Here is a 12,162-nt window from a genome sequence, read left to right as displayed (position 1 = left end):
TGAGGTGGGCAGGGGACCCTTATCCCCATTTTAGAGATGAAGACGTTGAGACAATTTGGGTGTCACCAGGTTGGTAACCGATGAAAGCAAAACCAGAACTCATGTCTTTGACTCTATTTTTCCTGTGTTCTTTCCCATATACCACAAATTATTAAAATAAGAATCTAGTCATGCAAACTAAGCCAATAATCCAGGAAGTCTCATAAAATCACTATTTAGAAAATATCATTAAACCTCATAAAATTAAAGACACGTAAGAGTAAAATGACAACAATTTGGCTAAGAAAAGAAGAAGAAGAAGAAGAAGAAGAAGAAGAAGAAGAAGAAGAAGAAGAAAGTAGAAGTAAGTAGATATGCATGTCTACCAAATGTTATCAAGCTAGATTTGATGCAACATTAACACAAATCAAAAGTTTGGAAATTTCTCCTAGACAAGCAAATAAATAGATAAAAGAAAAATTTCAAAAACATGACGTGGTCTGCTGTAAGGAATGCTGCCATAGAAATCAGCTCCAATGCATCTATAAATACCATATAATTACATAAGGAATGCAAAGTGATTAAACTTTGATAAAGATATTCTGAATTCTTGTAAAGCATCCTTTTATTTTTTTTCACTATATAGCATTTTGGGAGCACTTCACAATTACCTCTAATAATGAAAAATAAGTTACCCATTATGACAAATTTCATTTACTCTTTTCTCTAAAATAGGTGGTATATTTAGTGAACACATATCTTTGACTCTAAGAACAGCTGAGGGCAGAAGAGGAAAAAAAAAGATTGAGGGAGTTCAGCTGGAAAGAGGTAAAGGGTAAAGCATGATTCAAAGTGCATACATGACGTAAGGCAAAGAAACAGGGTCAAGTGTATAAAAAAACCAGAGGAAAGGCAAAGATTGGCAACTCTCCCTAAATCAAAGAGCAGTGACCGCAACTGGCCAGGGGAGAATGTGGAGTATATGCCACAAAAGCTACCAGTACTGACATGGACCAGATGGGAAAGTTGTAAGACCTGTCTTGAAGAATTTTAGTGAGAGGGCAGCCCGGGTGGCTCAGAGGTTTAGCGCTGCCTTCAGTCCAGGTCCTGATCCTGGAGACTGGGGATCGAGTCCCAAGTCGGGCTCCCTGCATGGAGCCTGCTTCTCCCTCTGCCTGTGTCTCTGCCTCTCTCTCTGTATGTCTCTAATAAATAAATAAATAAATAAATAAATAAATAAATAAATAAATAAATAAATAAAATCTTTTTTAAAGAAATTTTAAAAAGAGAAAAGGGAAAGGGGAAGAGAGATAGGAGAAGCAGAAAGAAGGGAAGTAGGAAGAGAACCAATGAGGAAGGGGGGTGAGAAGTCACAAATAGCAAAACAGCAGATATTCGTTGGTTTGGAATAATTCTAATAGCTCCAGTTGAGGGCAGACCCATCGTCACACATGACATGAACTCTGAAGGGTCCTTCCTTTGCTCTGGTCTTGCCCAGAGGACTCCACTTGCTCCCCTCAGAGGCACCTGTGTACCCACCTTGGACAGAAAGGAAAGCAGAGGCATCCCGGTCACTGTTCTGGAGGCTGCACTTAATAATCCCCGCGTCACCGAGCTGAACGTCATGGATTATCATCTCCGAGATGGAGTTGCCGCCCTCTTCATAGCTGGCAGAGGTAAAGCGGTCGTTGGTGATGATGGGCTCCGTGGGAGTGATGCTCAGCACCACCGTGCCATTCAGAGACCACATGATGAGCCTCCAGCCCTGTGAGACGGTGCAGTTGAAGCGAGCCTCCGAGCCCTTCAGCACCGTTGCATTCTTGGGACCTTCTATGATTTGATAGCTGGATCCAGAAGCTGGAAGGCAACCAGTTTTTCAAGGCAGTAAGTGAATGGACCTACATGAGTCAACCACACAGTTTAACTCTTCTGTGTTCACCAGCTGTGACCTCTGGATAGCCAGGGATCAGACTCTATGTCTTCTTAATCCCTCACCTTGCATCCCCAGTGGACAGGAAGCCACCCATCCCTCATGTCCAATCCCTCCTTCCACAGTTCTCAGCACTCCCGGCAAAATTGGGGGCCAAAAGAAAAAAAAAATGCTGTTCTTCTATCTCCAGAAGAATGTTACCTTGAATACTTGATCCCAGCCTGGCCCTGAGAGCACTCCCCTAACCCAGCTGTGTTATTTAAGGCAATTTTTCACCCTCACTATGACATGAGAGTTATTTTCCCAGTAAAATGAGAAGGATCTTTGATTCCCACCTGTACGGAAATCCCAAGGCTCAGAGGCAAAGGTGGAAAGTAGCTTCTCTTCACAAAGAGAATGGGGACGGATACCAGCATACAGTGATCACAGCCCACCGCACGCCCCTGCACCGTTAGAGCCCCCAAATGGAATACTTAGGACAATGTCTGGGGCTGGTGGATAAACAAGGTTGAGAGAGAAGGAATCCAGCTGGAGAGAGACAACAGTTGTATTCTGAGTACGCGGTCATGGAGTGATAGGAAAGTCAGCTGCCAAGTATCATGAGAACTGTACTGTCATTGAGCCCATGCCTCTCCTCTTAAGGACAAGAAGGGACATGAGTGGGAGATATAAAGAGAGGGGAAAACAGGTAGAAGGAGGTAGGAGAGCAGACTCTCTTCATGAGAACCATCAAGTGATGCTTCTGGAAGGCAGCTTGGTGCAAGTCTCACCACATCTAGTGCTGGGTTTAAAGCTCCAGCAGACACGCAGGTGGCTCACAAGCCTAAGGCCAGGGACTCTCAGGTGAGGCTCCTGGCTCATTAGACACATTGTCTCAACTTCTCCATGCCCCACTCCTCTCAGCTGCAAAACAGGGACTCTAGTACCACCGCGATTTGTTTCAAAAACCAGATATGATAATCCACAGAGAGCCCTTCACATGACCCTCAAGCACGCAGTAAACATTCCCCACTATGTGATGTGCAAGAAGGGACTGTGTTTTTGAGTTTCTTCCAAATTTCTTCTTGTGATTGAGCTCTAGTTTCAAAGCATTGTTGTCTGAAGATACGCAGGGGACAATCCCAATCTTTTGGTATCGGTTGAGACCTGACTTGTGACCCAGTATGTGGTCTATTCTGGAGAAAATTCTATGTGCACTTGAGAAGAATGGGATGAGCACTGGGTGTTATACTATATGTTGGCAAATTGAACTTCTATAAAAATATATAAATAAAAATAAAAACAGTAAATTGATAAATCATTAAAAAAAAGGAAGGGATTGTGTTGACCTGCAAGATGGGATCCGTTGATTTATAAAACAAGCCAAGAATGCCACAGACTTAAGTAAAACTGTTTCCTTCACACTTCTCACAACTTTTCAACCCTCCACTCACCAGATGCACCCTGACACTGGTTTTAACTGGAGTGACACCTTCTGACTGGTCTTCCACATGATATACCTCAAGGGCCTCTCCAGCTCACGCGAACTCACCTGATCATGATCATGATCACCTGAGGTGGAGCATGCTCTACACCCGAAGAGCCCAAGGAATCTGTTGGCCATGTAGGACTGATGTTCTAGTCATCTTAGAGGAGCCAATTGCCGGCCGAAGTTTTCAAGACCTTCCCACATTTGTAATAATGATCCAAAATAGAACTTGCACAGCAAAGGATGGTCTTCAAAATCTCTTATGCTCATTTTTTACCGCCTCTTGTCTAACGATGAAGAAATGAAAAGCAGAAGAGCCCCAGGACCTGAGATCACAGTGGTGAGCTGGGACCCAAACTCAGACCTTCCCACTTTTTCCTACTTTCCCCTCTGATTTCACTCAGTTGATAGCAAAAAGACCTCCTGGTGGACCACATCCCATGGTTTCTCCTCAGCCCTGCTTCCCGTGTTGATAAGACTACAACAGGCTCCTCTTACCTTCTGGAGCCTTATGACTCCAACAGGTCACCAGGAGGTAGCCTGCCATATGCACTGATGCCCCCAAATCACCGCAGCCCCCTCTCCTTCCAACCTTATGAGGTCAACTTGTAAGACAGGTCCCAAAGGAATCTCATTACAGCCCTAAAGTTTTCTGGGGAGAGACCACACCGTGGTCACGCACTAACACGCCACCTGAGTACCCAGAACGCACTGTCTGCCACAGAGGCAGGCTGATGGGAAATGAGGAACTGCTGCCTGGACAGTGCCCCGGAGGCAGCAGAAGCAGGGGAGAGGCAGCCAGGGCCTGGGTCAAGGAGGCAGGACTGGGGAAAAGTCAGAAACAGCTAAGACTACTCCTGTGTCTGGGCATGGCAGGAAAAGAGGGACAGTGAGGCTCCTACTGGGAATCTTCCCTTATCCCTGGACAAGTCTTTCTGATCCAAGGATCCCTCTGATTTGGGATTTTAGAAAAAGAAAAAAAAAGAGGCCTGAGGAGGGAAGTCAGAAATGATTCCCCAGGGAAGCCACAGCCGCTGTGCCAACTTGGCTCTTTCCACGAGCCCCAAATTGCATCTTATGAGGAAGGACAAAAGAAGAGAAATAGCCAAATCTCCACCCCGAGGAGAGACGGCTCTCCCCACGGCAGGGTCCCGAGAGCGCTCTGCCTCCACTCGGGGTGCAGCTCGGTGGGGGTCCCGTGGACGGAGCCCAGCGGCGGGGATGTGGCCAGTGCCGGGATGGCTGAGACCCAGGCTTCTCTGCCGGGAGCCCCATCTGGACAGTTCCTGCAGGACACGCAAACCCACCCAAAACCCTGGTGCAAGGTGGGGAGAGCCTCTTGCTGCAGGCCCTGTTTGCCCCAAGCCAGCAGACTGCACGTGTGACCAAGAAGACATGCAGAGCACACACCCTACCTTACAGGTGGGAGATGAGGCAGCGGGAGGCCAAGTGGGAGCTCTTTGCATTTGAAGCTGACCCCTGCATCAAACGGGAGGCACCCCGTCCCGAGCCCTCTGCTCCCCTGACAGCATCACCTGCGGTCTCGGCTCCCACCATGAGTCAACTGGCCTTCAGCCCTGCCTCGTGACTCAGAAGCTGTATCCTGATAGTGTGAGGTCCCGGGGCCTCCTTCCTCTCCCTCAATCCTATCTGCTGCGGTGTGTGCAACCCTGCCCTGCACAGAGCAAATAGGAGAAAATGGTAAATAAGACCTTTCATCAAACACAAATCCTCCCTTTCCCTCTGCTGCCCCTTTCACTCTGCAGAGCAAACAGGCCAATCGGGGCAGAGCCACGGGAAAGATCAGCGTGCCCCGCCCAGTGTCCCCCGGCGGCCGGCTGTGGTGGCCACCCAACTCAGGGTCCCGCGCCACCCTCTCGCTTCCTCCCCTGCCTAGGATCCCAGCCCGCCAGGCATCTCCGTGAACCACTGGCTGCAGCTGGGACTGAAAAGCATCTCTTCGACTCGCTGCACCCTCTCGTCTGCAAAATGGGGATCACTCAGATAGTCGCTCCTCTGCCTGCTCCTGGGCCTCCTGTGAGCCGTCCATAAATTGATCCCAAAGGCAGACCCTGTCACCCCTCTACCGAGGTTCTTTCTCAGCTCCCTGGAGTAGCAGCTGGCTGTCCCCCTTGGCAGGGGGTTAGACACTCTCCTCCGGCCACTCTCGCTGCACCTGCGCAACTCTCACCTTCCCCCATCTCTCACTTAGCACAGGAAAGAAATAGGCAGACCGTGAAAAGCAGAAGGGAGAAAGGGAAGTGCAATGGGTTTGGCAGCAGAGAAATGGTTTGGTGTGGCCACTCTGAGGAAGAAAACGGGAATCGGAACACGTCAGGGGTTGGGACTATCAGAAGCAAACTGAGAAGGGAGGGAGGGGTCCTGAGGCCCCTGCAGGTCCCACTGATGATGGCAGGAGGCCCCAGCATCACCCCTGTGCCAACCACCACCCGGAACTGCGATCCACACGGCCGCCAGCCAGCGGGACCTTCTCAGCAAACCGGTGTGAGCAGATACCTCCCACCCCCACACTCAGTCTTTGTTTAAATATTTTAAACACATCCGTTTGGGATAAAGACCAGATAGCCCTTAACATTATCACATCTTAGAACCCTACTTAGTATCGCATCAACCTCCTTTTGCCCCAAACTCCACCCTCCAGTTACCAGGCTATTCCTAAATTTACCCAACTCATCAACTCTTTCTGGCCCCAGGGCCTTTGCACAGGCAGTGATCAGCCTGGCACGCCAGTCTCCCTCCTCAGCTCCCAGTCTTATTGTCTCCTCCCCGAGGAAGCCTCCCCAGACTTCCACTTTAGGTTGAATTATCCTATTATCCTATAACAGGCTTTCAGGCATCGAAGCAATCGTCACAATAGTGATTTTATACTGATTTTTCAATTAACACTTGATTCCCCAGCTAGGCTCTAAGCTCTTTGTTAGTAGGGACTATGCCTGGCTTTGCCCATCACCACATCCCAGTGCCTGCAACTAAATAGCACATAATAGGTCCTACATGAAATACTCACTGAGTAAATAAATAAGGGTGTTGGATTCTAAATAAACCATTACCTGGGGACAAGGTGGAGAGGAGAGAGCTGGCAGGGACCCTTTGGATGCGCATGAAGGTTGCTCACAGCTAATTCAAAGCCAAGACTACAAATGAAGGAGTCCCTGCCCCCAAGACTTTCCAAGATGAAACATTCAGGGGCCCAGGCTTTTGTGATGGACCCCATCTCCCGGGGGGGCATTGGAAGCAGCCCGTAACCCTCTCCCCTCCTGGAACAGCCATCCCCAGGCCTCAACCAGAGCCATCCCTTCATTCAAAACAGAGCTTCAGGAAAAACATCTCAGGAAAATGGTAGGCCCCACAGCACATCCCTTTCCCAGTGAGCTGATAGGAGACTTTTTGCCACTGTGGCCGAAATAGCCGCGTTGGAGCCTTGCCCCTAAAATGTGTGCTGAGCGTGGCCTGCTAACCCCACGACAAGTCCTTACGCTCCACGAGCAGGGACGGTGTTTCGCTGTCCACTCTGCACACAAACGTTTATGCAGCAACCTGCTAAACACCTCTCGCTGCACGTGCCATAAGCCGGGCTTTTCGAATATCTTTGCCCCCAAAATACATGTTCACACCACAGCCTGGGCCCCTGGGCTTACTGTGGCCATGTGTACCCCAACCAAAACTTACAGAACAGTCCTTACAGCCCATAACACACTCTGATAGTCCCTATCCTATTTTTTTTTTGTTTTGCCTTTTTAGTTTCTCGAAAAATATTGAATATTGGGGGAGAGGATATCAGGGTGACCAAAAGGGGGCATTTGCAGAAGGTGTTTGGTCTCACTGTTGATACACGAAGGTGTTCCGTCTGTGAAAATTCATCAAGCTCTACCTCTATGACTTGTGCACTTCTCTATATGTTCGTTATGCTTCAGTGCAGTGCCTTAAAAATTGCTGCATGAGGAATACAGGACGGGTACCCCCTAGGGTTTAAAGCCTAGTTGGGGGCAGCCCGGGTGGCGCAGCGGTTTAGCACCGCCTTCGGCCCAGGGGGTGATCCTGGAGACCCGGGATCAAGTCCCACATCGGGCTCCCTACATGGAGCCTGCTTCTCCCTCTGCCTGTGTTTGTGCCTCTCTCTCTCTCTCTCTCTCTGTCTGTCTCTCGTGAATAAATAAAATCTTTAAAAAATAAAAAATTAAAAAAAAATAAAGCCTAGTTGGGAAAACAAGATAAATACACCTGAAGCAAAGAAATGTAGACAAGACGTAATCTGGGGAAGCCAACTCTGGCCGCCCCAAGGACCCCGCCATCTGCTCGCTCCATCTCCTACAAAGCAGAGTCTGATCCGGAGACCCTGGCCTTGGACACCCTGGAGTCCATTCCGACTGGCACCCTGGGGGGAGATGAGGGACAAGGAGAAGCTGATGGGAGGAATGGCAGGCCTCACAGGCAGTGGACCTGTCCCTGTCAATAAATGGGAGTTGGGATTATGACCCTGAAAACTGCCAGGTCAGGAGGGCTTCAGGGAGGCAGTGATGCCAGGATCGGGCCGTCCTTGAAGGCCGGATATAAACAGAAGAAGAGAAAACTGGGCAGATGCTGGGACATTTCAACAAGAGCCATGAGTTATAGGGAAAGATGGGGGGGGGCGGCAAATGCCCACAACAGGGACAAACCAAGGAACAGGAATGGTGGGCCACAGGCACATGAAGGGCACAGGCAGGGCCACCCCCACCACTCAGCAGAACAGGAAATGGGCCCCGTAGAGGAGACTCCGCTGTGAGAAGGGCCCGAGGAAGAAGCTTCTGGCAGCCACATGTCCAGGCCACCTTGCTGGGCTCCCTTCTGCCCACTTCAAGCAGATGCCCAGGCTCGTTCCACCAAGCTCGCGGGAGCCCTACCTGCCAGCCCAGCCAGGACGACCAGCACGGCCGGGATGCCTTTCCAGCTACTGTCCATCTCCACACGTTTCCTTCAGTCCTGGGAAAATAAAGCAGGCAGGTAACAGCCTATCATGACGAGCATTCGCCGTTCAGAGGACGCGGGGCCCCTACCAGCCCGTGGGTGCCTGTGGATGGATTAGTCAGAGCCGCTCAGCGTGGGTCAGCAGCACCAGGCTCCCTCCCCCAAACACTGGATCAGAAAATCCAGGGACGAGCCCAGAAATCTGTCTAAGCAATAAAATAATGAGCCACTTCTGGCACGTGCTCAAGATCGAGAATCGCTGTATTAAATGATCTTACTCCCAAGCCCATACGTAAATCATGGACTGCAGATGGCATGTTTCCGCGGAAGCCCTCACCCTACTGCTCACCCTTTCAAACGTGGTGTTTTCATCAGAGGAAAAAAAATAAATCCTGCCCTCAACAGGTTCACATGATCAAAAGGGAAAACGGGCGATAAAATGAAGAACTAGAACATAAGCTTATTAGAAGTTGCCAAATGTACGGAGGAACGTAGAACAGAAGCGCATGTGCAAGTGGTTGTGCGTGTGGAGTGGGCTGGCTATGACTACCTCTAGGGAAGTCAGAGAGAGGCTCCTAAGAAGGTGCTCTGTGAACAGTGGAGGAGGGGGGTGGGCAGCCGCATAGGTATCTGCAGAGGAGCAGCAGGTGCAAAGGCCCTGGGGTGGGACCGTGCTAATGCGATTGAGAGGGCTCCGCAGCTAGGGCAGGGCGAGGGAGAGCAGCACGGGTCAGAGCTAGGGGAGGTCAGGGTAGATGCAGTAAAGCCTTGCTGGCCCCCTGGCAGGGGTCCTGTCCTGTACACGTCTTGCCCCTTCCTGCCAATCCCTTGTTCTTGGATAAGCCTCTTGCTCACCTTCCAGCCCCGCATGTTGTCTTTATTTTCCCCTTCTCCCCGCGCCTGACCTATGCGATGCCGTCACGGAAAGTCACCCACTGGCCATGCCAGGAACTGGCCACGAAAATGACAGCCCTTTAGCCTCAGAAAAAGGCTCTTTTTCTTTCACATGTGCTTCACCACCGCCGTGTGGAACACACGCCCTAACCAGGGGATGGTTTTCTGTGGCTTTGGCATCCGCACAGATGTCCCAGCCCCATCAGCCTGTGGGGAGGGAGCCACCCGGACCCTCCAAGATGTGGGGCCGCGGTTCCACCAGAGACCGCCCCCCACCCCCACCCCCACCCTGGGATTTTATAACGAGCTGGCACCTGCGCGGGGCTTCATTCTCCTTTCTCCTCGTTCAGGCAGAAAGAGGCGGACCCCACGGCAACACACGCGGAAACACAAGACGTGAAGCGGGCACCGATAATAACCGCCACACCTCGGTCTGGTCTGCGGAGCACACAGCATCCCGGTGGCCGAATAAAACTGAGTGACGGTGTGAAGCATCGGGAAAATGCTCGGGCCTGTAGCCCGTTTCCCATTCAGGTGAGATACTGGGTGTTCAGAGCTCGTGAGGAGGAACACGGGCTTCCCACCCCTTTGTTTCTCTGATGTGCCAGGAAAGCAAAACGCAGCATGTGTGCAAAACTGTAGCCACTCATGTGCATAAGGTAAGGTTCACAATATGTGTGCTGCATCCCCCTGCCCGGCGCGGGGGTCTTCAGCAGGGTGGGGGGTCAGCCCTGCAGGAATCTAAAACAGGCACAGAGACCCCCACAAACGGGCCTCAGCAGCCGTACACGAACCAAACTGAAATCCCAGCCTTCCTTCCCAGCCCCGTTCCAGACCCCGAGCCACGAAGCGCCGAATGAATCATTTACTGATTTCAAGGTTCGACGAGCGCAACTCAGCAGCTCGACCGACCAGGCCCTGCACCGGGCGCCCAGCGTGCTGCTCCCCGGCCGCGGCTGGAGGAGAAGCCGAAGCTTGCACCTTCTCCCCAAAGCAATAAATGGCAATTGCGCAGCCAGCGCTATTGAAACTGCGGGGATAGCTTGAGGTCCCCTGGGGAATCCTGCTAACCGAGCTGAGTCAGGCCTGGGACAGGGGCCAGAGTGCCGCATTTACGACGGGCTCGGTTGTGCCGCCGTCGGGCTTATTCTCCGTAGGAGAAGGGACTCGGTTTCCAAAGAGCCCAGCGGAACCCACCGGGCGGACGGGGTAGGAGCACCCCGAGAGCTACAGGAGCCCCGTGCCAGGATTGCTGCGAACGCACACGTGTGCCGGGCCGGGTGTGAAGGGTGCACGCAGGAAAGAGCTGTCAGAAAGCCGATTCCAGGTTCTCACTGAAATCAGACCCTTTGTTTTAATCAAATGAGGACCTGTGGCAGGTAATTCGCAAGTCAGTACCCCTGGAGAGTGGTCTGAGGCCATCCCTGAGATGGAACTGACTTCTCATTCATTTTGTTCTTGGAGACTGGAAGTGCCTGCTTCTAGTACAAAAACCGCAAAGTCTTAAAACCTTACACCTCATTAAATTGTATTAAATAGATGGGATTTAACCACCAACCAATTCCTTACAAGGGTAAAACAGGAGGAGGGATCTCAGGAAGGAGATGGCTGATGTGATCATCTCCCTTAATTACTCACACGCACATTTCTGGGTTCCTGGAAATAGCGTGATATCCTAAGATCCGAAGGCGCCTGCAAACGTCCCGTTGTTACAGGCCGCACCACGAAGCCGAATCCCAAAAGGAAGGACGAGTGCGTGTCAGGGTGGGTGAGAATTAGCTGCAGCCAAACCCATGCCAGGGGCTGCCTGCAAACGTCTGTGCGCAGATATAAATGGGCACCAGCACAGCTCCCCTCGGACACACCCGCCCCTGCACCCCGACCTCCAGAAGGGCTGCCCTGCCTGCCCGACTCAGGGCCCTCGGAGGGCTTCCGGAGGCTTCGGAGCAGCTCTCCTTCCCACAGGGGAGGACACACGGCGTTTGCAGGTGCACGGAATGAACAACGGGGCCACGGTGATTTTCCAGCCTTGCAACCCTGACCTCCCAAACTCCAGCGGGGTCTCGGCTTCCCCCGCACCCTGGAGCGCAGCGCCCCGTGAAAGGGGGCTCTCTAAAAACCATCTTGAGTTCCTCAACTCCCAGAGCAGCCTCCTTTTTTAATGTTTAACTTTGTGGGAGTTGGGAAACAAAGAGTATGTGTCTGATCCCGAGCCGCTTCTCCTGGGAGAGCAGCTCGAGGCCTGCGGCCAGGCGGCCCGCCCCTCGCCCGAGACAGGTGCCTGGGGACAAGCCCGCTGGACAGACGCCCGGCCGCGGCCCGAGCAGGCTCACCTGCAGCACGACAGCCCCCACCCCGGGGCTTCAGAGAAGGTCCTGGGATCCCAGAGGCATCTGGCCCACCGTCCTCCGTCTCGCCCCACGCAGACGCAGACACAAACCTGTGTGGCCGCCCAAGAATCCCGACCCACGTCACCGGTCAACAGGAAGTTCCTCGCGAAATGACTGTGGCACGTCACAGGCCGGGCCATCAACACAGGGGTGGCCTCTGCCTGCACCGGCCCCTGGCTCCCGGAAGGTGTGTGCGCCCGGAGTGATGGTTTTTTCCTGCTAATCATTAGCCAGGCCCAAACAGCAGCCGGGGCAGGGCGGTGGGGCTGAGAATGGCAGGGCCACCGGGCCACCACCGCTTCCCCCAGCCTCCACCTGGCTCCTCCTCTGGGCCTCTCGCCTGGTCCCGCAGAGCCAAGCCCCGCCTGGGCCTCGCTGGCCTGGCCCGTGGTCGTCTGGCCGAGCGGGGGGGGGGGGGGGGGGGGGGGCGGGGGGCGGGGGGGACCTTCCCAGCTGCAGACATAGGCCTGGACAGCCTCGCCGCCCTCTGGCATCAGCGCAGGCCTGGGCCTGGCCCAGCCGGTTCCTTCTCC

The 12,162-nt window shown here is 52.5% G+C and overlaps 1 protein-coding gene across 6 annotated transcripts in view; it reads right to left on the bottom strand.

Moving 5' to 3' along the window:
- Positions 1 to 11,855, bottom strand: part of IGSF5 (immunoglobulin superfamily member 5) — a 44,342-nt gene extending 32,487 nt beyond the window's left edge. Inside the window, exons 1-4 of one of the 6 annotated variants that reach the window (XM_055313329.1) lie at positions 11,573 to 11,849; positions 10,878 to 10,931; positions 8,282 to 8,360; positions 1,519 to 1,836 (exon numbers count right to left, since the gene is read on the bottom strand). In XM_055313329.1, the coding sequence (XP_055169304.1) occupies positions 1,519 to 1,836; positions 8,282 to 8,339 (376 nt within the window). In that variant the 5' untranslated portion in view covers positions 8,340 to 8,360; positions 10,878 to 10,931; positions 11,573 to 11,849. Of the gene's footprint in view, positions 1 to 1,518; positions 1,837 to 8,281; positions 8,361 to 10,877; positions 10,932 to 11,572 lie in introns of all 6 variants that reach the window. The other 5 variants (XM_055313332.1, XM_055313333.1, XM_055313331.1 and 2 more) reach the window with 5 other exon arrangements.
- Between the last annotated feature and the right edge of the window lie 307 nt (positions 11,856 to 12,162).

The sequence above is a fragment of the Nyctereutes procyonoides genome, unplaced genomic scaffold (assembly GCF_905146905.1).
Source record: "Nyctereutes procyonoides isolate TBG_1078 unplaced genomic scaffold, NYPRO_anot_genome, whole genome shotgun sequence".
NCBI lineage: Eukaryota > Metazoa > Chordata > Mammalia > Carnivora > Canidae > Nyctereutes > Nyctereutes procyonoides.
Note: the sequence above shows the minus strand (reverse complement) of the source record. Positions and strands in the feature narration are given on the sequence as shown.